We start from the raw sequence: 26,910 nt of genomic DNA, 5'->3' as shown, positions 1-26,910 counted from the left end.
AATGGTATATGTCCAGAAGATAAAGGCTTCCAATGATAATTCACTACAAGTAGTAAGAAACACTTATGTGCACTATTTTGAGATTACTTGGTCATCTGTTGTGTTATGTCTTTGAACTGTACTGTCTGTCCAGTTATTTTGCAAGTGAATGCAGAGTGCTAAGTACACTGTCAGCACTCAAAAAAATAACAACAACAAAATGGATTGCATTTTCAATCACAAAGTATATTTTAAAGCATTTCCATGCTGTCTACATTTTTAATGCTATATCACGGCAGTTTCAATGTTTGCAACAGCTGCCTTTTTTTCCCAATGTCCTATGATCACTTACATATTTAACAACTTCCTCAGTAGCATTAGTAATTCTAGGCATCTTTAGACACCCTTTTCTGAAAACATTAAAAACACAACAACAGATAAACTCCATAAGCATTCAGGGTTACACTGTTAAGTTTCAGGGTGCTTTTTTTCTCCCTCAGAATATCAAGAAAAGAGAAGCAATATATAATCTAATATTTTTAATTTTATGTACAGGAATATAATGTATGACATCTTTGTACATGAAATACATACAGTATTTAAACATTAAAGTCAAACAGATAAGAATTTACATTAGCAATGACACTGACTGATCTGCAGCCCAGTTAATATTTAGTATAGATCTGCATTTTAATGGGGATGCTTTTAATAGTTTACAATCATAGAAACATAGACATTTAAAACAAGACTTTATAAAATAATTTACAGAAATCCTACCATCTACATAGAGAGAAAGTGTTTCTGTGTGGTCTTGTATGTGAGTAACAAGGTGGTTGAATGACTTCTCAGCCTTTTAAGTAATAAAATAATTTAGAAGCAGTTCATGCAATATGGAAGCAAGAGAATGGCAGTTTCTTCAAGGTTTCTTGCTACCTTTGCCATCTATTGAGCATCAAATGTGAACTGCTGGACACATGATAATACTGCTGGATGCCAATAAAGAGCACCAGGCTCAGCCCCTCCAAACCAGTACTTATGTAAACATAAATATACAAGTTGATATATTTTCTACACAGTACAAATACAGGTCACAACTTCTCAGCTGTGTAAGTAGTCAATCTGTATACTTAAAGTAAGATAATGTTCAGATTAGAGTTCCATATATTTTTATATACAAGGTCACTAACAGAACTTCCTTGTTTTCACTAGTTTGCTCTGATATTTGACTGAATGTCCTCCATGCCCTATGACATAAACATCCAGCAGGTAGGACTTGCCAGGCTGCAGACCTTTAATTGTCTCTGTTGTCACTGCTTTTTGTATATTCTGGCTATGAAAATATTTACAGAGGACTTTTTCTGATTTCTTCCTTGTGTCTGGACCCAAGCACTGGTTCTGTTGTCTTTTCTTTTGTTCTTCATTGTAATTGTCATCCACTTCCTTTCTATAGATGCAAAATTTATTTCTCTCCTGTGTGCCTAGCCATGCCACTGTGACTGAAGAACATGTGCGAAGTTTGTCAAAGGCTTTGATTCTGGTATCTTCAGGGAGAGAAGGAAATGACTGCTTGTTAGGTCTTGTTGTAGCCAAAATCTTCAACATGGAGGCACCTTTCTTACTTCCTTTCAGCCTAATTAGATATTTAGCTTTTGGTTTTCCTCTCAGTTGGAACTGACGGACACCCTCAACGTTTTGGGACAAGATAAGTTTTCCATCTCTTCTAACCTGGATCTGCACAGCATCTAGGCATGAATGAACAAAGAAGGTGACCTTTTGGTGTGATGAAACAGGAGCAAACCGTAAAAATTTGGCTCCCTTTCTCTTGATGAATACATCTGTGACTTTTCCATCTTTCAGTTCCACTGTCTTCTGTTTGGCTTCCTCTTTAGTTCGGGCAAAGGTGCCAACGTAGGCGGTACTCATATTTGTGTCAATGTTAACTGCAAACATGTCAAAGTAGTATTGTGTATCAGGTTTCAAATCAGAAACTGTGAAGATGTTCTTGTTCCCAATACAAATTTTCTGCAGATCAACCCTTGGCTTTGGAGGAATGTGGCGCCCAAGCTTTGAAGATTTTACGAAGTTACGTTCTTTGCCAGAATTATTTTCTGATGGAAAGCCAAAATGGGCAAAGTCAAATGGACTGAAATCCAGACCTGGTTTTGGAGCCATCATGAAGGCATCATCAGAATTGAGCTTAGCTTCAACAGCACAGAGGCTTTTGAAATTGTGCTCTTTATTGATGACAATACAATACTGAATAGGTTGTTTCAATAAAGATGCTGTAGGACTTGGTTTCCATGCTAATGTGACTGTTGTGCGTCCAAGCGAGGTGACATCAACTCTCGGATCATAAGGTAATTCAGGATAAGGTTGGTCTGACTCTGGAGTTGTAGTGGCATATACTTTAAAGTGTGTATCTTTCTCTGTTGACAGGAGTTCTAACTGGTACAAGCCAGATGGGGAACTGGAGGACACAAAATATTCAACATCATTGCCTTTGTAAGAGAACAGCTCCGTGCTTTCTTCATTAATAATCTGTTGTTTCTGCTGCTCAAGTGGTTCTGGTTCACCTAGATCATGACCAAAGAAAAATGTTTGTAAGAAAAATATGTCATTATATGGTTCTATGAGAAAATGAAACTTGAATAGCTACTTTAAGTAAAATATCAGAACCAGATGAAACAGGTGATTATGGGGAACAGGACTTCCAGTAGAACTAATTATCAGTCAAAAATAGATTGGCTCTGGTAGTTCTTTTTGCTTAAATACCTATTAAATGGTAATATCATTACCTCCAAATACTGTATAGCTCAGAGAACAAGAATATATTGTTGAATTAGTGTTACAGCAATAGTCATCCACATGGTGCTAGTAAGGGAAAGGGTTTTTTTAAATCCATATGTTACAAAAGGTGTCTTACTGTAAAGACACAATCTCTCCCCTTTCCATGGGGCTCCTTAGTTATTGTTTTCTTCTGAATATATTTTCTGACCTCTTTACTCTTGGAGCTTGTAACAGGTGGGGCCTTCCTGGGGCTAGTTTGATGCTGGTCCGCCCGCCTGTCTCTGGGCTAACCACCTGCCTCTTTTTCCTGCTACACCTTGATAATACATAATTATGGTGTTAATTAGGTGGGAGGCTGCCCATTTTTGTACCCCAATGTTTAGGGGGATCTCTGCAGCTCCATTTCACCCCTACACTGCGGCTCAAGCCTCGCAGATGGCATCTTAGACAGCTAAACTCAGCTGTGCCCTTCACCCCATTCACTGTGGCCCCCTCCCTGGGACCTTCTCCTCCTCCTTAGGTCCTGGCCCCATCTCAGGCCAGTTGGGTCCCTGAGCCTCTTTGCTCCGTAGACATCCCTTGCAGTGGGCCCCTGGTCCTTTGACCCCTCTCTGGCCTCTGGCCCCAGCATGGGCCAGTCAAGGTTCCTCGGGACAAGCCTGAGCTGCTTGCCTGCTTTTTCCCTCACAAATCTGCTGGGTCACGTGAGCCTCAGGCCTCTCACTGGCCTGGGCTTTCCCCAGCTAGGACTGTGCATGGGCTGAAGGTTATTAGGCACCTCCAACCTACCTTTCACTGGGGTGGTAACTGGCCTGGCATTTTGGAGGGCCTGTTCTGCCATGAACAGTTCTGTCAGACCACCCATCCCCAGCAGGGTGCAGTTTTAGTACATGCCCAGGACCTAGAGCCTCCTCCATCCCCATAGCTCCAGCTTATAAATCTCCAAGCTGTTCCTGAGTCTCAGCTCCACTGGCTGCCAGCAGCAGACCACTGCTTCACCCTATACATATCCTGGGTCTCAAAATGGCCACAGTACTCAAACACCTGGCTGCTGCCTGCTCCAGCCCTTAAAGTGTCAGGAACCAACAGTGCCCTGCCACAGAACCTCTCTCATAAAACTTTCCTCAGGTGAGACTTGTGCATCCCAATGTGCTAAACTCACCAGGAGCATTGACAGACTGTATCCCTTTAACTAATTTGAGTAGTTCTTTCTTTTTTCATGAATCTGATTGTCTTCTGTCATCCTTTTAGATGTTTCATTCACCAGAAGACTGTACGTAGCAAGTCATTACAGATACGGGAAGATTTTAATCAGTGATTCAGAGCTGAAAATCTCCGTTATCAACTCTTTCATCAGTAAAGTAACAGAATTAAAGTTTCCCTGTTACCTGAACTTTCTCCACTGGCTTCTTCTGGAAGTTCCTGCAGACTCAGCTTCCATTCCAGAGGAGCATCACATGGTGTTACAGTAACTGCTAAAGGAGTGTTATCTTCTTCAACCACAAAGAAATACCTATGGAAAAAGTAGCACATTCATAACATCACTCAGTTTTGGTGAAAACTAATAGGCATTGACATGTCTAGAGCCTGAAGTCCTGTAACAGAATTCAGTGTAGTAGAGGGACATCCAAGCTAGTTTTAACTCTCAAGCTTAAGTTCTGATATCCATCAGGCAGAAAATCACTCACCTCATCTCAGGTTAATTTACTTGGCTTCTTAGAAACACAGTAGAAAACAATGAGACAGTAGAGAGTAGGAGGGATAAGTGTGGTGGAAGGACCAATACAACATCGGTCACATTTCTTTTTCCTTGGACCTTGGATTTTGTTCTCAGTTTAAGAGACATCTGTGTTTCTGGTGACTCAAGACTTATGCAAAAAAAGTCCCCCTGTGGCAGGACACGACCTAGGCGTGCCATGAACTCCCCTAGCGCCCCCTACCTACCGTGCCAAATCGGGTTCAATGCACCCTTGCTATCTTGCCCGCCCCATCTTTGATGGTAATATTGTTAAAGGGAGGCTACGTTTCTACCCTCTCTGGCATGGTGCCTTGATGTATCTTGTCTCTGTCTAGTAGTCACCTGTGCCCCCGCAGGTCCCCGGACTCATCTCCGTTGCCCGCCTGTGCCCTTACAGGCGCCTCCGGATGTCTCCCACGGCTCTCATAGCCCGCACCAGGGCCTGTCTCCCACGTGGCTCTTGTAGCCCACACCAGGGCCTTGCCTCGCAATTCCTGCAATCGAGGCTCAGGTGGCCGTAGCCGTGCCTGGCCCCCAGACCCTTTCCCCAGGTCTCACGCCCACTGGGCTCCTCACCATTGAGGCTCAGGTGGGTACAGCCATGCCTGGCCTCCAGACCCCCTTTCTGGGTCTTGCGCCCCATACTGGGCTCCTCCCGATACTGCCCACACTGGGGCCGGAGTCGGGACACCCCAAAACACAGTGTCGTCTCTGGCGCCAGGAACCCCACACTACTGGGGAGCTCCTATGAGGCCTCCTCCACCCCTACAGCCTCACCCAGTCCTCCCGTGTTACACAACAACCAAAACAGAAAACTACCACTCCCGTGTTCCAACACAAATTCCAAGCCAAACTGGCTAACCATCCTTCATATCCCTACTAGGGTTTCCTCCACCCAGTATCCTCGTGCAAAACTGCTCAGGCCATCCAGCTTCTCTGCTATGCCTGCCCTGCTTGCTCCAGCAGAGCTCCACCTTCCTTGGCTGCCAGAGGGGAACTGGCTCTGGTCTCAGCCTGGTTGTTTATATAGGCCCGGCCCTGCCCCCTTCTGGTCAGCTGGCCCGACTGGTTGTCTCGGCAACCCACACCTGTGCTGCCCTGGTGACTGGCAGCTGAGCCCATATTACTGTTTATCAGTAGCAGGCACCTTAGTACCCTGCTACACCCCCCCAAAACAAAAAAACAAAAAAAACCCATCAAAAACTGACATTTTTCTTTCTGGGTCTCTGAAAATTGGTTCCAAAATTAAAAAAAAAATAAAATTCTTGACTTCATGCACAACTCCATTATATTTCTATGAATCAACTTACCTCTTAGGTGTGTCCCGGAAGAGATAGCTGTTAATTTCAGCTCCATCTGGAATTACTGATGAATCATGGAAAAATGCTTTGTCCCTAATCTGCATCTGGAAAAGTTCCTCATCTCTGGTAGGCAACTTTTGGGTCCTGGAACTAAGTGGTAGCAGCAGGAAGAGCAAAGAACAATGAAGCAGGTGCATCCTACAACAACAAAAGGGATTCCCATGTGATGTCTTCCAAATTATATCACTGTAGTAACTGCTACTTTTTGATGCTCAATTTGTTTCATTTTAATTCTATGGCTTTATTTTTATGAGCACATACCAAATAAAAAAGGATGATAAAGCAATGTATTTCTCATGAATTTCGGCCAAATCCTCAACTGGTGTACACTAGTGCAGTTCTTTCCATCAATTTGTCAGCTGAAAAGCTAGCTTTTTATGCAAACCCTACATCCCTATACAAATTGTATTTAACAGAATGTTTCCTACAAATATTACAAATTATAAGAACAGAACATGTAAATCTCGATTCAGTTTAAACCCATAAAAATAAGAGACAATATAAACGGAAGACTATTTCATCTTTGATGTGCATTTATTTTACATATATATGGTGGTGGTCAGGTGTGTACTTTATATTTTATGGGAACCTCCAATTTTTGTGGTTTTATTCATGCCAAAGCATTAGCAATATATACAATAAGGAACTATCTTGCTTTGCCAAAGGGATTGACTAAGTATCTAAATAGGATTTTTCCATCTCTAAGTGAAACTGATCCCACTCACTGGTTTCCCTAATTAGCCTTACTGTTGCTCACTACCAATGATCAAAAGCCTTCACCTATTTTGTAGATCTATATTTGACATTTTGCCAAATGTAACTTGCTGGACATGAGAATGAGCACTAGCACACAGCAGACAGAGGTTATGTTGACTACACTTTCCTTAAGAGATTTTGGTTGGACTCCCAGAAATCTCTTAAAAATGAATATTTCCAGTGAAATTGCCCTTTATAAAAATAGTGAATTAGGAAAATATATTATATAATCCCATATGCATTCAAAGCACATTGGTATTCGTGTACAATTCAGCAAGACTTAATCCTCAAGTCTGATGGGAATTCCAAAACACAAAAGCAAAGAATCCTTTACAAATTAGGCATAATAATTCATAATCTCAGCCTTTCATTATAGTCTACAGCTATGTCAGTAATGACTACCCTAAGATATACAGTAGAATAGAATGAACATCTTTTGGTTCAGTACATGATCTAATATGTAATGGATTTTGTAAGGAAAAGAGCTGAGAGGGATAAAAGGACTGTTTGACACAAGCAAGAATAGGGGCAATTTAAATTATATTTTGATACAGTTATAAAATTTTAAAAATCAGATAAAATAATTCAAGTATTTCTACCTAAACCATGGTTCTTTTACTGAGTGCGTAGAAAAGTATAATAAAAGGAATGAGTCAAAACATTCTTATTTTCCTTTCTTTACTGTTATTAAAGCTAGGCATATCAGTATTCACCTTTCTTCTATGTTGCAGATGGGTTTATTATACCTTTTTAGCAAACACTTGTTTAGATCGAATTTTATAATGTGTATTGTTTCCACTTGATCTATTTGTAAAGTGGCAAACTCATGACTCCTTGTGAAGCCATGATATAATTTCACTCATCATAGACCAGCTCTTGGCCTTCAACTTCTATATGAAAACATAAACATCCACCACCCCATTGGAACACCACTAGGCCTTCTCACTCCTTTTCATAAAGGTAAACTACTAAAAGCTTCCAGTGAACTGCAACAGCCAGCAGGGGCCAACAAGGTCTCCTCTACCTGTTCTTCAGTAAACCTTCAGCAGAGACCTCCAAAACCACATGGGCCCAAGGGTCTCCCATCCCCTCTTCTTCCTCAAGATTTTCAGCTTCATATTCTCTATTATATCCCTTACAAGATCTTCAGAGACCCTGCTCTGTATTAAAATCAGCTATCCTTTCCTTCACTGAAAATATTATGTTGGCTCAACTCTCTGAATCCAGTACTCTAGTATGCCAGTACTGTCTGGCTGCATCTACACAAGACACTACTGAAAAGTGGTTACTGAGCATTTATTTAGTATTTGTATAAACAAATAATAATATATGCACAGTAACCTGAGTTACTGCACAGTAGCACCAATGAATGCTTTTTTGTGACACTACTGTGCAGTAGCGTCACATCACAGTTTTGCCAAACAATACTTCTGCACTGCAGTATCAGGCTGTGCAGTCAGCGTCTCATGTTGACGTGCCCTCCCTTTCTGAATCCAGTTGCCTTAATCACCCCATTTAGTCTTTTAATTGCTCCTTCTATGCTAATCCATCTCTTTAAACATGCTACTGCCATGAACATGCTATTCTCTGCATTCTGCCTCTTCTCTTGCCACATTCCCCTCTTTACTACAGCTCTCCATCCTACCATCCTCTCCTATTGCAACTCATATTTTCCCTTCTGTCTGCCCTTGCCCACAAGTGAAAATTATAGAGGGAAGAATGAATAAGGGAAACAAGTTTATGTAACAGTACCCCATGTTGACTGAACATTGCAAATCTAATTTACAAAAACTCAGTCTCATTAGAATGTTAGAATGCAGCTATAACAACTCTGCGTAATCCAATCTTTATCTTACTCATTTGACCCTCCTCCTCTCTTACATGTGAACTATCTACCTCTCCTTACAGTCTGTTGTTTTCCCTCAACATATTTATTCTTACACGTAGGGTCAGATCTAAGGAACATCCTAAGGAAAGTCGGCTTGAAAGAAAGAAAACTGAGTGAGGTTCATCTTCATATTCTTCTGTCAGACAGATGAGCTCATCATAAAAGTTCTCCATCCCCATTTTCAGAGCACTCAGCAAAAAGGATGGGTACCTTTGCAGTAAGTTTGAAACCTGTATGTTATGCTCACTCCCTTTCTCAGGAAGTTCATGAATGTGTTGAATATAGTTTTAGGAGTTATTTTTCAATAGCACAGTCAAAGTAGACTACACCTTTATTTATTCTGTGACAATCTTGTAATATCAACATATATCCATGTGACCATATTCTTTATTAGTGGGCCTTACAAGCCTTCATTCTATCACTTGAAGTATTTGAAAATGAATATTTTATTATTTATTGTATTTTATTTTTATTATATTGCTGTGCCATAACCGCTTTCATAGGAAGAGGGAATGGGCACCTTAATTAAGAAAAGTTAATTTTGTTTATAGCTAAATCAAGATTCTGTTTCTACAAGGTTTGTCAATATTTATCGTAAGTTGTCTTTTAACTTTTTTATAAAAAGAAACCTGAAAATCAAAGTGTTTATAATTACCAGCTAACCTAATGGCATTTGACCTTGGGAAGAAAAGTTCATAAGAAAAAATACTGCTGATTTAAGTCACCCAAGTCAGTATAAATCTCACCCCTTATATAACATAGGATGAATTCTGGGTGTAATAAAACACTTTGTTTATTGATTTTCAAGTATTATCCTTGTCCCAGAGGGAGAAAAAAAATCTTTCTGACTTAATCAGAACAATTACAACAGATTACTTAGTAAGCTAAGAAATTCTGACTCTTTCTAAAGGCAGCGTCCTCTAAATGAACCTCCCTGAAATCCCAAAACAGTATATTCTCAGTGTCAGCCCCAATGCAATTTAACCTTTATTAAAATAAACTACTTTTGATTATAGGATTACGCATACTAAGCTTCACTTCTTAAATTATTACACCAAATGATCTACTTTAAAGACTCTTGCAGACCGGGTCTGTGTCCACATTAGCAATCTGGATGGGGGAAAAGGTATACTTTACTTTCTGTGTATAATAACCCAAGCATTCTTTATGTTAAACATAACACCAACAATATGCGGGGGTTAGTTCTGCAGTCCTTTTTAAGGCAAGGACCTAATGTAGTCAACACGGATTTTATCTCATCAGAAACTGCAGACTGGGCCATTTCATAGCTGTTACACCTACAAATAAAAAAGCAAATTTATTAAACTTCCTGGCTGAAAATTTTAAAGGTGAATATCATTTAGGTGTGTTCATTGTTAGGTACCCAACTTGATACAATTGAAAGGGACTTCATTTTTATGCATACTGCATTCTAAAATTCATTTAAAAGCTGAGGCCCATCTATACAACCATTTGTCTGGCAAATCTACGCCTAAATGTAAGCCACTCATTTTACACAATCCATTGACTCTAAATCTAAAAAATAGAATGTTCAGCAATACACCACTTACACTTTTGTATAGATTTTAATGAAATCTTGCACTTACACAAAATGCCCATTGCATGAGCAAGTCAAGAATTTATCTGTGTTCAAATGCACTTTTGGTCAAGTTTATAACTCACCACTGACTTTTGTAACATCTCTGAAAATGCATTTAGTGCTTGTGAGCACATAGTTAGTGGTCTCCCTGCCTAGCCCTCACACACTTCTTGGAAACTTTCAGTGAATGTTTTATTTGTCCCCCATAACCAGGTCTGAGCCTGGTTTATTTTTAGAACACATGTATAAGAAAAAGCCTACAAATTGTTACTCCAAACCTATACAGCTATGTGAAATATGTTGTGTTCTCCTCGCTATGCCACCTCCTAAATGTCTTTTATTCCCTTTTCTACCAGTTGGTCTTGTTTTCTTTTCCTTTAAATACAGAATCAATATTTTATTGATATACTCCTGCTGACTGGAGGGATTTAGCTGCTGTTTATCACTGATTTTAAGCTGAGAGCCAAAGTAAATAGTCTTAAAGGAAAGAATAAGCACAGCTTTCTTTCTCTAAGATTGCAAAAGTGCCCTCTAATGGCCCATCTTTACCTCTCCTTTTAATTTTCTCCAAGTTCTTTTTCTAGCCTAAAACCTAAATCAGTATATGAATATGAATGTAAATCTGATGACCAGTCAGTCTGTGTGAATCTGATCTCTGAATTCTAGATATTAAGAGCTGGAATAAAGTAGATGATAAGACAGCGTTTGTACTGCTGATCTGTAGGTCAAATACTGACATGGTGTTTCCTGCTAACTTCAAAAAAAAAGGGGGGAGGGAATGGAGGGGAACTTGTCATCCTTAAGGCTCCATGACTGTCTTCTGTCCTAATTTATAAAAGAAGGGAAAGATTATTGAAGAATAAGCACAAATGGAGAAAAATAAAAATATTTTTTTCAATTTTTTAAAGAGGAAAATTGACAAACAGGTGAACAGAGTGTGCTCATGTACATGGGCCTCAACTTCTACTTCTTAGTAGTCAGAGTAAAGTTAGTCTTACACAGCAATCATGTTCAAAGTTAAATTTAAACCTACTGCCTGATGTCTTCAAGTTATGAAAGCATCCTTTCCAATTTATCTTTACAGAGTACTGTTCTATTACCTTCAGTATACAATTTTGAATGAGAAGACTGCCTTTTGGGCGGCGGGCTGGACTCGATGATCTTCCAAGGTCCCTTCCCTAATGTCTATGAAATCTATGAAATCTATTACACATACATTTGTTTATATACAAAAATATGTATAAGTAGAATCTATTACAAGACAGCATGTGTACCAGATTGACTGACAGAACTGCCAACCAAAATGCCCCAAGACTAAGTTGCAAAACAAGCATTCACAAAATCATCTTTAATGCTTTGTTCTATGGAAAATATTTGCTTTATTCTTCAAGTACCTATAGGTCACAGAGACCTTAAAAGATTTTCAGTAACAAAAAGGGATCTAGGGTTACGTGAAGCAAATACATCTGGAATAAATAAAACCTAATGTTTAATTACAGAAAGTGCATGATTGTAATTTAGTTAGGATAATTTCAAGGCATAGACAGCCACAACATTTTGTGTTGTGTTTCTTTCTTTTTTGTATGGATGGTTAACTTTTTCCCCCTCTGTGTCATATTTTTAAACTTAAAGCAGTTAATTTTTCTTTGAGGTATCCATGCTATATCTGATAACAAATCTATAAAACTTGAAATAGTTGCAAAGAAAATGTGGCCTTGGAAAATAAAAGGTGCCATATGTCTGCTCTGACCAATTAAAGGAACACTAGAGTTAAGGCCCCTTAAATTTTTCCGTGATAAAACCCCTATTTTCAGGGTTTTGTATCTTAGCTGTAAAATTTAGCTCAGGTGGCAAATGCAAAGTGTACAGCAGTATTTTGAAAACCCAATTTGTTTACCAAATATTATTAAAATATGTTTGGCTATCTCTGGGGTTCAAGGGCAAAAATTATGTTTTATCATTTAAATTTATTGTGGAGTTCCCCCCCCCCACTCCCACCCACCAATACACAACACTTTGTTCCATTAACATCAATTCAGTTGTTCCCTCATTGAAGACTGTATTTTTAGTTACTTTAGTCCTTTACGCCATAAGTATAGATAGGAGCTTTTTAGTATTTGAAAAAAGAAAATTTATATATTGACATAATTCCTTTGCCAGTTCAGTGGCAGGGGATTGGCATTGGCATCGGCCTTATCTCCCTGATTTTTTATCTGTGGCACATTCCAGAGTATACTTTTGTTTTCCAAAGGTGCTTTGTGGATGTGGTGTGAGAGAGAGTGCAGTGGACGTTCTTTTGTAATTTTTAGATAAATGGATACCTGCAAGTACATAGGACTGGACTCAGCGGGCTGAGGAACCCTTTCTAATTTCAAATTATTATGTTCCAAAGGAATATGGCCATAGAGTACACACACAGCTTTTCGTTTTCTCACAAGATTGATAGTATGCATAGTGAGTGTGCTTGTGCAGCACAGAGTCCAGATTGACATGCCAACTTCAATTGGCATAGCAAACTACAACTGTGAGGGAAAGAGCACTAATGTACTATTGTGTCCATAATCCTGGATTTAAACTCCCTAACTACACACTAACACGATGGACTATAATGACTCCTTTGAAGCTTTTAGGGTCCACCATGTCAGTAATCTGTGGATTAAAAAACCTTTTCTTGCAATTCAAATTCAAGTCCTGTTTTTCTTTTGTTGAAAGTATTATTTTAAGAAAGGAAAATGCAGTAGCATACAAACAAGACAGAACAAAACAAAACAAAAAAGCCCAAAGCAAAACCACAAAATAAAAAGAAACCTTGTGTGAAAATTAAAATGTTTGATAACTGAAAGACAAGATTTATATTTCCAATCATTTTTTTAGTGCACAGAACTGACAATCTGGACTTCAGTTAAAAGGACCTGTTATCGCTAAAAGGCTGAGATTTAATTATAAAAATATTTTGAAAATGCTTTAGATTAGTCAGGTTGAAAAGCAAAATAGTCATGAAAGCGCAGTACAAAAATGACTAGTCCTCACAAGGACTACTCAATTTCCACTTTATTTTTTGACTTTTAAGAAAAAGTACACTACATTATAACATCAATGGAGTTGCTATTCTGGAGCAGATCATTGCTCTAATTAGTCGGATGCTTCAGAAAACATTGAGCCTGAACTTTATGGCCACTACATAATGCTACCATACAATTGTAAGGCATTGAGGCATGCACCCTGTAAATGCAAGTTGTAAGGAAAGACATAATAAAAATGTAAAATATCAAATATCACATATGTTATATTTGATTCTCCATGCACTCATAATAGTTTTACATCCATGTGACTCATTAGACAATGATGATACTACAAGAAAAGCAATTCCCCTATTTTCCACTATTCTACTTGCAAAAATTAACACCATACCTCAGCTTTAAAGTAATTTTATTTTTGCTGCTGCTGCTGTTGTGAGCAGAATCTAACAACCCATGGAGAAACAAGAACCCCTACTGAGTGTCTTTTGCTCTGTATTTCTGTAGTATTCAGGCTGAGTCCCTACCCACTAGTAGTTTTGCATGCACTCCTGGGTTTTACATTGTACATTTGATATAAGTTAGAACAGCTGTTAACATTATGTTCATTATGTACCCTGCAAAAAAAACCCTACAAAAGCCCTTCACGTCTTTGTAAAATATTTTTTTTTAAATCACAAGGTTCATTAACTTCATTGACAAATGTCCGATCTTCCACATCAAACACTGATTTCAGTATGCTTCTTAGAAATGTGATCCAAAACTCATAGAAGTTTCCATGGAATTAAATGAGTTCTGGATGAAGGATTAAGAATTTAGACATTACAAAACCTTAATTCTGTCATGATGAATGACAGTTTAAGATAATAAAACATTACTTAATATGCCCAGCATTTGATCTTTCATTGCATGAGCATGTATTTTACAAAGGAGAGTACCTACCTACCCCATTTTACAGGTGAGAAAATTGGGGCTGAAAGTGCACAAATGTACCAGAGGACACATCCAAATTAGTGCCACCATCACATAGAAATAGAATCTAAGTCATGTTTTCCCACATCCCCCTTTTTTTGAAAACATTGGACATTACAAAGTCCCTAGACCAAGTCAGTTAGACCTTCAGCATGTTACTAAGGGAGTCTGTGTTACTCAGATAAACAGAAATATGCATGCAAGAAGTATGACCAGGAATTGCAAACTGTGGAAATTGTTTGCTATTTGGTACTCAGTTTCTTCCTGTTAGTTTAGAAATACAGAAATAGGCATATTGGAATGATGTTGCTATCCACCACCTTTACAGAAACTGTGAACAGTCAATATGTCCATATGGTTTGGTGCCCTATTGAAAAGCCAGCCAGGGAGCTGAAAGAAGTAATGGGGCCTAAATGTCTTGCTGGAAACCATTATTACTGTGCTGGAGTTTGAGGCTGGAGATGGGAAGGAGCTTCAGAAAGCTCTCTACAAACCCAGAATAAATAAATAAACTGTAAAAATGAGTAGCTACCATTATTTGAACTATTTTTCCTGTTCTGGAAGTTCTTCTCAGCTGAACTTTGGCATCTGCTAGCAGTTGAGTTAATTGTTTGTAGAAGACAGACAAAATAAAAAGGCATAATGCACAGAGTTCTGAGAGAGAGAGAGAGAGAGAGACCAGTGAAGTGCTGAGGGTGACTGGGCCAACATTATGATTTATGAAGCCCAAAGAAAGAGCAGTGTCTGAAGGCAGGAGAAATCCACGTGTGGGTAACTTCTGCCTCTGATCTTGTTGCTGAATGGGCTGAGTTTACAAAGGTGTGAATAGCAATGATAGCACTCACATTTTATATCTATGTTGTGATTACTTTGACATTCTTACATTTTTTATTTTCCTTGTGGTAGGTTATAAATGAGTGGGGGGGGAATTGTTTCACTTTTTTTATTGGGAGTCAGCTGAACGCATAGAGGCCATTTCTCCTTGATTTCCCAATGGTTTTCCATCGAACAGCGATTCAGCATACTTAATGGTAATTTTATAGTGTCTTCCTTTCTGTGCTTTCTCACTAGTTGACTGGTGAATCCTACTTAAGAGATAATGAATGATTGGGCAAATATCCAGAACACCAATGTCAGTAATAGCAGCAGCTCTTCTAATAGTCATCTCTAAACTGTAAGAGCAAACCAGTAGGTCTCTAGGCTTTGCAAATGGTTCATTCCACACCATAGGAATCTAGCAAGCTATTCCCTGGTTCCATAATAATTGACTCAGCCACTGGACTGCAAGCAAAAAAGGGTTCTGGGGTTATGGCTTGTTTACTGCTGTCATATGAATGTTTGCTTTCCAGACCAGTGACATAGCATGGTGCCAGGGGTCAATTCCCAAATACCTTTGTGTATTAGGAAAAATAGCTTTTTGTCAATCTAATAAGGCTCAGTAGCATTTTAGTTGGAGACAAGCAGGGGGACACTATCTCATTTCAAAAAAAAAATTTTCCCCATTCTACTTACATTATTTTGTGTTTACCTGAATTGTATAAACCAAATCATCAGCTGAGAGTCAGGCTAAACCAGCTGAGAGTTTTACCCATCTCTTTAATTAGCACATTAATATAAATTACACAGATAGATTACAGTTTTTTATAATTCAGTAATTTTTATCAGAATCCAAAATAGAAACATTAAGTCTAACACTAAAATCATATTTAATGCTACATACATTCAGTTTCACAAGAATGCAAGTATTCCTATTAGTTGTAAATGAATTGCCATAGGTCACAATTCTGTGTGTCTAGTATACCCCAAAGAGCAATATGATATTGCTGAGATACAAACACTTGTTGAGTGTTTGAAAATAGATAGTACTATAGGCTAATACGAAAATACCAACAAATATTTACATATGTCTACCACCGTTTTCAGCATTGTATAGTTAAGAGAGGAGACATCATCTAGAATTAAATCAACTGAGACTTCAATAATACTCTTAATGTTGATATGCTCTACATAGCCAAATCCGAATCTGAAGATTCAATGCTGATTTGGAGAACCAGCGATTCGGCCATCGACACAGCTTTAAATGTTTTTTCTACATACGTTGAGGTATCAGATGTGGCTCATGAGCGCTGTGATGGTGGGGTGGATGGAGTTTCCCACAGAAGTGCCGGGAGCACCCCCGCATGCTCAGCAGTGGACCCAGAAGTGGACCAGAAGTACTTCCAGTTCACTTGTGGGTCTACTGCTGAGCACACGGGGGACTTTCCCCTGCACTCCCTGGTTCAGAGATCATTTCCAGGGAGTACCTTGGGTGCCCCCCCAGACCTAGGAGGCCACCATTGCCAGGGTGGGTGGAGGGCCCCCATGCACTCTGTGGTGGACTGTGAAGTGGACCGGAAATACTTCTGGTCCACTTCCAGGTCCACCGCCAAGCATGCTGGGCACCCTGCTGTGCATTCATGAGTCGCCTGGTACCTTGAGGTATGTAGAAAAAACATTTAAAGTTGTGTCTATGTCCAAATCATTGATTCTCTTCGGATCTTTCTCAATGGATTCGGAGGGTTCTGATTCAATTCAGACAAATTAAAGGGTTTCCTGATTCAGTTCAGATTTGGAAATTCAGCCGTCGAATTGGGCCAAATCTCCACCAAATTGAATCAGTGATTGAAGCTTTGCATAGCCCTAACACCCATGCCATGCCAGCCAAGCTTGTCTGGATATGGAACGCTGTGTTTATTAGCTACTGGCAGGCAGCTTCATTTAATGCTTCCAGGACTATGGATTCAGCCAGCAAAGAAGGACCACCAGACAGAAGAAGAGGAAATAAGTAATGCCCACAGAGCAGCCCCAGAGGTCCCCAGCACCAGAGGTCTTGACACCACAGAGCATTGACGTAAGTACATTATTTCAGGAGTACATCTGGCAGTGAGAAGACCACAGGCAACAGAATGACAATAATCTTGCCCCTGGATTTTATACTCCTTGTTTCTTTTTCTTTCTTTTTTAACTTCTTCCTGTCTTCTCCCTGGGTGCAGGTTCTTCCAATACCAGCACAATTTCTATATCAGTGAATTTGAGAAGAAGGAATGTTTTTGGTACCGATATTCCTTTTTTGTACTTTGTGAAACTTGTACTGTTAATTTCAAGCCCACAGTTATGTCTGTTGCTCCACTGATTGCCTGCATTCTTCTGGTGGAATTATATTATTTCTAGGATGCTCATACAGGGGTAATGAACAATATTAGCTATTAGCTGCTGTAACATTTACTTCAGATTCTTTTTGGTGCAAGGCCCATATTCATGAAGTGAAAGTGACATGGGATAGGGCTGTGTTTGGGGCTGGTTAGGCTTTGTAGTGTCAGTGATATACTTTGGGATTTAACAAGGTATTTTGTTTTCTAAACAGCTCCAACCATGTACTTCCTGTGTGAACAACGTACAAAAACTGCTGAGTGGGAAGACTTATGGTCCGCACATGAATGTTACGGTGCTTTCAAAAGTGTCAGGGTCAAATACGGAGATGGGATAAAGGATTTCAAAATGAGATTATTGAGGGAGTAGATTTCAGCTTCTCTCTACTGCAACTCCAGTGTTTATTTGTCCAGCCTAGCAGGTGAAAGGTTAGTTCTTTATCTAGTTATTCTGAACAAAGGCTGAGGGAACACATACAGGCAGCTAGGTCAGATTGTTATGGGTGAATGAACATGCAAACAATACGAAACCTTCAGACCTTCTATATGTTACCCATACTGCCTCATCAGTGAGTTTTAACATTGTTTTTAAAAAAAGAAAAAAAAGAAAGTTTCTGGAAGAAAGGCTTTAATTAGTTCAGAGTTCAGGATGTTCATGCTTCTGGCACTAGCAGGGGATTTGGAAGACATATGTAGGGACTAGGCAGTGGGAGATCTGCCTCAGTTACTTTTCTTGTCTTGCATTATTATTTCCGGATTAAGAGATGACTGGAATGTGTATCAAGGGAATTCCATTTTCCATGTGGCGAGAGCTGTGGTGTGGGCCCAAATGTTGCCTTTCTCGGGAGGCAAAGCTTATCCGATGTTTGTAAAGCATTCTGAGATTCTTGGGTGAAAGTTTATTAATAAAAATAAAGTATCATTGCTTCAGTTTTGATTTAAAAAAAAAAAAGGATAAATACAAGACCTAATTACTCGTCTCTGTATTTTATCCAGACAGGGAAATTAAGAAGATCCACTGAAATTTTTTTTTAGCTTTCAACAAAAATAAATCTGATGATGTTAGGATTTTAAGTCAATGAATGTTGCAACTGCCATCATGTTAGGTACATCCACCCAAATTGTCATAGGTTTCATTAAACAACCTGTTTGTTATTTTTTAGCTTAACACTAGCAACTCAACTGGATAGGAGTACAGCCTGATTCTGGCCTCAATTACCAGTCTAGGTAAATTTGTTCTGTTGATTTTATATGGTCTTAATTTAGTCTGGTATAAATAAGGTCAGAATCAAGCCCCATGTGACCTGTGAGTCAACATTTTATACCAGTGATGGCATTTCATGGCTAAACCAAATCAGACTCAAATCCAAACTGCTGAGGGAAAGTAAGTTTACATACAATTTTTTTCTGTCTAGCGTACATACATATTGAACAATAATGTTGGAAATTCTGAGTGCTTTCTATTGAAATACAAATATTTATCTGGACTGTCTTATAAACATCTTATGCAGGTTTCAGTACTATTTTTTATCATAACTGGACACATCTCCATGAGATGCTTACTGAGGAGATGCCTAATTAGCTCCAAAGTAAAGCATCACCAGCCTACACATATGAAGCTATTAGGCCAAAGTAAACTAATTCACTTACTGTAGGTTAGTACTTAGCAGCACAAGTACTAAGTAAGTAAGTTATTTACTCAATGCACATGTAGACGCTGAAGGGCTGACTGGGGCACAAGGGTGCTTCAGTGTGGGGGCTACCAGACAAATGGCTCATAAGCACCTTCATGCCCCCTCCAGCCCCTCCGCAGCACATTGAGCCAGGTTGAAGCAGCCACAGGCTTGTAGGTTTTCCCACCAAGCCCCCCACCACCTGGGGCTGCACTACCCCAGCTCAATGTGCTGCAGTCCCAAGCGCAAATATAAAAGTTGAACCCGGGAGCAATAAACTCTGTGGGAACAGTGGTGCCAGAGTTTATTGCATCACATTAATATGCACATGTAGATGTGCCCACTGAGAATTTAAATATGCTTCCTTTTCTTAAAGTGATATGCTGTCAGCCATTACACATCAAGTAGTCCACTTTTAGAAGGTATATGTCATGCTTTGGATTATAATACCTGTTTACTCCAAAGGTTATTTTAAGTCAGAAAAGTCTAGAGCCAATCTCTTTTTGCTTTGTCCATACAAGGTGAAGACATTTAAACTCCTAGTTATTTTTTATGTAGTAATTTTTTGACAACTGTACAATAGGTCCTCTTTAGCCTGGTTATAAAAGTTTTGATAGTCTAACATAAAATCTTCCCCATTAAACAGAAGTTCAATATCCCATATGGCTTTTCAGCTTTTATTCATTATTCTCCACTAGTGAAAAAAACAGACTGGAGGGTTCCTTGGTAAAAAAAAAAAAAAAGGGAAAAAGACCTGTAATTCCTATAAGTTCTTACTCATGCAAGTATTTCTTACTCAGGAGAGTAAGCCCACAGAGAATTCAGTCCATATTTGGTAGCCAAAGGAACAGAACTAAAAAAGGCTAAGGTGCTTGGTGCTTTAGATCTGTTCAACTTTGTTTTCTTTGCATTCAAAGCCCAGCTGGTGATCTAGGATACTTGGCTTTCTTAAACAATCACATCCCAAACTGTAAACAGCTTAATTTGCATCAGGTTTTTGGCTTTCAGAATGTGAAGATAACTTTAGAATGGTTAAATATAAACAAATTACTAGTAAAAGTACTCTACCTAAACAAAGTAGCAACATCCTGGAAAATCTGTAAACTGTTTAATCTGTTTAATCCTTGCTGATACATGCAAAGAACCTGCAATTCTGGTACACTACATTAGTCAGTCTGTTTCCCTAATGTGAAGCATTTCACTATTAAAGTTTGCAGAAGGGGAAGCAGTTTCTCTAATGTTTTTATTTTGGTAGTGGTGAGGTTAAAAGGGGAGGGATTATAGGCATCATTAAACTTTTATCCTAATAAAATTACAGCCTTCTTTAAAGTTTTTTTTTCCCGCAGTAATATACTTAATTAAGAAAACAATGATTTTTCACTATAAATCATGGTGGAAGTGTCAGTTTCAGTAGTGTGTCACATTGTAAGTGTCTGAGGGTCAGTCTTAGAAGGGCACTCATATCCGGGACCAGTGGTGAGAAGAATGAGGTGGAAGAGATAAATTATTGACTTTTGTTTTTCAAATGTCCAGGTGCTATGAGCTAGCCTCACTGCTTCTGATCTCCACCATAATGCAGTCAACAAGCTTCTCTTCCACAACTGGATTCAATTATCCAAGCCCCCCTCTTCCCCCCCAAACCCCCCCCCAAACAAATCACCTCCCCCTAAAAAACTAGGGCAGTAAAATATGTCATACAGTAGAACCTCAGTTATCATGACTGATCCCGTGTCCTTTGACAACCTATTAATTATATTGAAAATTACCTCAATTATCTGAATGTATTCAGTGGTTCAACAACATGCAGATAATCAAAGCTGTACTGCATATCTGCTAAGTATAGCCTTTGGTAAACTTTAATATTTAGACAACACTAAGTTTTCAAGCTATCATCTAGCTGTGCATATTCTACATAAACACAAACATACTTTTGCTTTATCAAAACAATTAAAATAGAGGAATAGATTCTTGACTGACATAAATTGGTGTTTATCTGCTGTTTTCAGTGGAACTATGCAGATTTACATTAGCTGAGGACCTGGCCCATAAACACGCCTGAGTATGTTTTAAATCTTTTTTAAACGTTATATAAAAATCACAAAGCACCAACCTTGTTTTAAAAATAACTCAGAAACTTTTGAAGGTCAGCATAAACTACAGTGAAAAATATGATGCTGCTTTCCTGCTGCACAGGAAATGCTACAGAACTCAAAGCAACTATGTATGTCATATGAATTACTTTTGGTTACCGTTCACCAGTTTGTGAAATATTTAGTCCAGTGGGTATTCTAACAAATCTAAGATAAAGAAACAATCCTGAAAGAACCAAAATATTTTTTATATTTACTTTCTTTCTCTATAGATTTTGGAATAACTGCATACCTTCTAGCGCCTCATTTATTTCCATCTTCAGATCTATTTCCCTGGAGTTATGATTTATTACTCTGGTCCACTCCCCAATTTAAGGGGCAAATACTTTCACCTCTAATGATATCTTGCTAAAGCTTTCAAACAGTACATTTCAACATTCACAGGTCTCTCCATCAGCATTAGTTTCTTTTGGTACTTTTCTCAGGAAGAAATGGCCATTGGTTTACCTCATAGAGGATCAGCAACTATTTATAAAAAATATGTTTGTCCTAGGAGAGTTTAACATTGCTAGTACATTGCTTATTTCCAGCTATGAAGGAAAGGACATTTTAAGGAATATAACTTACGTGAAAATTTATATAACAATTTTGCTAGGACACTTGCTGATTGCACTCTATTTAAAATACTTGCTTAAAAGTAGGCATGCAATACATTTACAAGACTTGATTCTCTTCTCACTTTTTACTTCTATCTCCACTTAAAAGAAGGTATGCTATAAAATAATAAATGGATAATTTAACATTAGTTTGATATTAACTTTATTGGTTATGCAGTGATGTTTGTGATTCACATAAGCATTACACCACACAGCACTGCTTCCGTGTTCCACACGCATTACATGGTCCTTCATTCCATCTTCATATTACTTGTTTTGTAATTAAATAATGAGTACTGCTGAGAAGTACTCTTCTGCTAACACAAATATTTTGTAACAGGTTTCCAACCATGCTTGTTTTCTTTCATAAAGTTCTGTAATGTATTTTAGTCCCAATCTTCTTCCTGTCTCATAATCAAGCAGTGAAAGAGAGCTAAGAAAAATCCAAACACTACCTTGCCTTATGTATTATTAGCATTTAAATTAATATCCCAAAGTAGCAACAATTTATTTTACATTAACACTGTTTTCTATGTATTAAGCAATGCTAAATATGCATTTTCCACTAAAATAACTTTCATGCAGAAAAATATGAATTCAGCAAAACTTTGTGGAAACTATACTATATCCACTGACATAGATTAGTATGCCTCCTCAGAACAGAGCTAAGGAATGAAAAGATAGCAAACAACACTTAACTAAACTAAAAAAATGAAAAAAGAAAACATCTCTGGAAAGCTGCAAGATATTGAGGGAGTCTTGAAACAGCCCCTTAAAAACAGTGATGGCATGAGTTTACACTTGCATTATTAATATAAAGTTAATTGACTTGAAAATGAATGCAAAGTCAAACAAGGTTTGCTATCCTCTTAAAAATCTGTACTGTAACAGAAGCCAGTACCCAGATGTTCTGTGGGAATATCTCTTGTTTCATCACATAAAAGCGCCACATACAATGAAACATAGTACTGACTCCCATTTATCCAAACCTGGTTAGATTTTTGGTTTGTTTTTCTAGCGATCTTTCAAACTGACATGAGAAGCATATGAGGTGGTCTCTTATACAACCTCTTGATACCATCTTGAACTGTAACCATTTGCAGAAATAACCTGGGATTTCTTGTAATAAATTATTTATTAAGATGGTCTCAAAGCATAAATTACAGATTAAAACACAAAAGTATGACTTTAATAATGGTCTCATATATAAATACACAAATATGGTAAAAGACCTTAGCATATTTCAACCTAGTCGTCCATACTAGATTAAGAACTATCCATACGCTATCCAAAAGGTGAGGAGTGAGCAGGTTGTGTGGTGAGTGTTGTGACATTGCTCCTCTGAAACTGAGATCTCCCACTTGGAGTTAGACTGTGTGAAGGCTCTACAATGCCTTCAGTGGCTTGGGTAAATCCATGTCTCTTGAGCCATGGATCAAAAGTCACTTATCATATCTCCAAATATGAGGCTGACAATAGTAAGTATTTAGGATGTTATAAGGTGTTTTATGTTTTACATTTTATTCTTTACTTAATCAAATGATACTAATTTACACCTAACATTTTATGCAACAAAAAAATGGTAATGCCCTTTAAAATGTAACTAGATAAATGAAAACACTAAGGGCATAGCTGGTGACAAATTGAGCTTGAATACATCACCATTGCCTCTACAATTTTGAACTTGGCAACTGAAAGATTCTGGGCATCTTCCACTCCCATTGTCATTAGCAGGATTTGAAGATACTCAGCTTCTTGAAAAATTAGACCCTTTATTGAATGAGTACCTGGAGAACTGATCCTATGTCTAATCCTGAACTACCGATGCAGCTCATATGGGAACCAGAAGCACCCTGTAAAACTTGGGAAATAGGGCCGATGTTATATTCTGGGACCTTCAGTTGTCAGCAAAACATTGAATAAGTGGTGGATTATACCTTTAAACTTAACAAGGGATGTAACACAGGTGTTACATGATTTTAAACAGCTTGCTTGGCAGTTTGCAGCACATTGTTTTCACAGTCATTGTGGAAACCTGAGTGTTGTTCCCTGGTGTACTACCTCAATAATGTTTTTCAAAGCAGTCACAAAACCAAAATAGACATACAGGAGAACCCTCTCTCATATAAATGATCAAATAATAAAGAGAATTCCCGCACTAATTTCAGTGTGACTACTCACAAAAGCAATTACCCTGCAACACAGGAGCTGTTCAAACCAAGATTAAGTAGTGTCCACCATTAAACTGGGCATATCACCACCACAAGCTTCTATACTTGCAGCATTATATAACATCATGCATCTCTGGCAATTAAATTAAAAATGTGTTACACATATCCAGCTGGCTGTGGTGTGCTACTTATGCCATGAGAAACCATTGCTAAGTTGGTTGAAACAGATGAAACAGATGAAACGGGCCATAGGCATGTGTGACATACGTTTCACTTCATTAACATGACTATGACAAAAAACATCTGAAGTCCTTGTCCTAAAACTAGAAAAACATTTATTTTGCTCTGACCTGTACCATCCATTTCTTCTAAAACAGTGACAGAAACATCTACCTATTTTTCATATTTTAGAAGTCTGATATGCCTAAAGATGATACAAAGTGATTTTTTTCGTTCAGAATTTATTCAAGTTGGGAGGTAGGGTACTTGTTATCTTTTGACGTATCGCAAGGTGCCAGCTAAGGAAAGTGAGTCGAGTTTCTTTCTGAATAGCATAAGATATAGAGGCAGGATTGTATACCATATGTTACAGTGCAGTATACATACAGTAAACTGCAATTCTGTTTAAAACATTTATCAAAAGGCCCAAACTGTAGAAATTCCATCCCTGTCAAATATTAAGAACTGTAAACATTGGAGCAAATATAAAATGGTTTTCAGTGATACTGAAAGCTTTACTGTAGCAGATCTGCTCCTGCACATTTCTCTGTTAGGTATGAGATTGGCGTGGGGAGGACAAATCGTTCCTAACAATTGAGTTGAACTTGTCATTCCTAAAATATTAAGGATCAGTAGTTTGCAGATAGAGGGAATAAAGACATGGGGCTTTTCTCTTCAGGACTCTGAAGAGGTTCTGAAAATCTCTAATTCCTCATTTTTTATGGAGCATCTAAATCCTGTTATCGTAAGAGTTTGCTATGATTAAACCACAATTCCCTTGCACAGGCTGCTACAAAATACAATCACTCCTTCTACAGAAGCACTTGGACCTGTTACACTGCTGTGTTTTATGCTGACATGCCTCTATTTAAATGTTATCATGTTTAAAACCAAAAAAATGCCTTTGGTATAAAACTGAAGTAAAGCAATCTACATAAATCAAAGCAACCTATGCAGATTTCACAGTTGAGATTTAATCCTACCTTTGAGTCACAAAAGCTTTATGTAATATCGACTCTTTCCAAGCTAGGACATGGAGGAACCTTAGCTCCCTTTAAATATTGTCTAGCACTCAGCAGAACTGATAATGATAGAGTCCTGCCACTTCCGTAGGACTAGTCAAACATTTTGCATTTACAATTTTAAATTATATTTAGAATAGAGATTTAACTTTTTGGTGGGGAAAGAGGAAAGTAATGAGACACCAAAAATTGCACCACTGGGTCCCTGACGCCAGCTGTTAAAGAAACTACCTTCTCCAAAGAGTGGCTGTTGCGGTTCCTAAAGCAGCTTTCTGTCAGCATGGTAATGGCAAGTATATCACATTTATTCATAACAATAAGCTGACCTGCTTTAGGAAAGCGTGATACTTTACCACATGAATGCTAAATAGATCCTGAACAAACAAACTTGTAGAACTGGCATGTTTGGGGATGCCCTTCAAATTATATACATTTTAAAGGATAAAAGCTGTATCTGCAAATGATTAAAAGACACTTCATAGCCATTGTCTCCGCGCCGTTGAAATAAACGTGTAACTCAAACCACACATCATTCAGAGCAATTTCATCCTGTTCAAGCTTTCCAGCTTTTTTTTTAAAAGTAGTCAGTAATTAAAACAGTGTAATTGCCCAACTTGCATAGTTGATCGTGCTATTTCACTGAGAAAAAAAATGTCCTGACATCAAAATAAAGCGCAGCACAGGCTGTCCAGCGAAAATCATTTGCTTGTGAAGTGTTTAGTTAAAAAATAACAAGAATAAGAATAATAAATCAACAGTGCACAGTGCAGGGGTCCCAACAAACAGCTTGGTCCATAGAAAAAAAGAATTGAAGAAAGAGCCTCATGCCAACCACAGTCTCTCCCTGGTTGGATTAATATATTGGTCAGGTTTTAACCTAAGCTCTGACACATACGGCCAGTGGAGGTGTGGGTGCAGCAACCCCTCTGGCAAGTTTGATGAGAGCGTGGAGCTGTGGGTCCCCAGCACTCTCCGCACCCCAGGGTGGGGTGGAGGGGGATTGGAGCTGACAGAGTCCCAGAGTTTTTTTGCGGGGGGAGTTGGGGCCGACAGAGAAGAGTGTGGCGGGAGCAACCCTGAAGCCAGAGGCAGAAGTTTCCTTGGGCTCCCGTCCCGCGCGATGTCCACCCTTCAGCCCCACGGCCCCGGGATGGGAGCACCTGGGTGCTGCTCCCCGTGGAGGGGCTCTGAGAGGGAAGATTGTGGCGGGGCTTTTCTCAAGGAAGGGGGCAAGTCCGCCAGGGCAGGGACAGCAAGCCCCAGCCTGGCTCCTCCGGCCCCACCTGCAGCGCGGGGCAGGGGCAGGAGGGGAAGGGGGCCGGGCTGGGCAAGAGCCCTGTCACCCCTCGGCGGGCAAGTGACCGCGGGCGCAGCCCTCCGGGGGCTGTGCGGAGCCGGCAGCCCGGCCTCTCCCCCACGAGGTCCCTGCTCTGCGGGCTGCTCGCAGTCCAGGGGGCACCTGCTCCGCGCTGGGGCGGCCCCACGCCCCGGCCCCGCGCCCGCCGCCGCCTTACCTCGGAGCCTGGTCGCCCTCGCCCTGCTCCAAGGCGGGAGCGGAGCGCGCGGCGCCTGCGGGGGCGAGGCGGCCCCAACTTTGCCCTCCCGCTGCAAAGTTCAGCGCGGGGGCCCTCGGCCCGGCTCCCGGAGGCGACGCGGGGCCCCCTCACATCCCGCGGCAGCCCCGGGGGCTGAGGATGCTGCCGGCGCGGGCGGACGCCTTCCCTCCCCGCCTGGCCCGGGAGCGGCTCTGCGCCGAGTGGCACCAGCGCCGCTCCCTCCCTCCCTCCCTCCCT

At 39.4% G+C, this 26,910-nt stretch overlaps 1 protein-coding gene across 1 annotated transcript; it reads right to left on the bottom strand.

The window, feature by feature from the left end:
- Positions 1–204: 204 nt before the first annotated feature.
- Positions 205–26,883, bottom strand: NDNF (neuron derived neurotrophic factor). Its single transcript, XM_090036615.1, has 4 exons — positions 26,632–26,883; positions 5,815–6,003; positions 4,155–4,279; positions 205–2,552 (listed from the first exon to the last, which is right to left on the bottom strand). Exons 2-4 carry the CDS (start codon positions 6,000–6,002, stop codon positions 1,162–1,164), a joined length of 1,704 nt encoding a protein of 567 aa, XP_089892741.1. The 5' UTR covers position 6,003; positions 26,632–26,883; the 3' UTR covers positions 205–1,161.
- Between the last annotated feature and the right edge of the window lie 27 nt (positions 26,884–26,910).

This window comes from Crocodylus siamensis, chromosome 2, assembly GCF_052110815.1.
Source record: "Crocodylus siamensis isolate JL-2025a chromosome 2, ASM5211081v1, whole genome shotgun sequence".
NCBI lineage: Eukaryota > Metazoa > Chordata > Crocodylia > Crocodylidae > Crocodylus > Crocodylus siamensis.
The sequence above is the reverse complement of the archived record's forward strand: the minus strand, read 5'-3'. Positions and strand labels throughout refer to the sequence as shown.

Coding starts and splice junctions, on each gene's coding strand:
- NDNF (XM_090036615.1), bottom strand. CDS start 6,002: ATGCACCTGCTTCATTGTTCTTTGCTCTTCCTGCTGCTACCACTTAGT. Junction 4,280..5,814: donor TTCCGGGACACACCTAAGAG/GTAAGTTGATTC, acceptor CTTTTTCCATAG/GTATTTCTTTGTGGTTGAAG. Junction 2,553..4,154: donor AGCCAGTGGAGAAAGTTCAG/GTAACAGGGAAA, acceptor GTCATGATCTAG/GTGAACCAGAACCACTTGAG.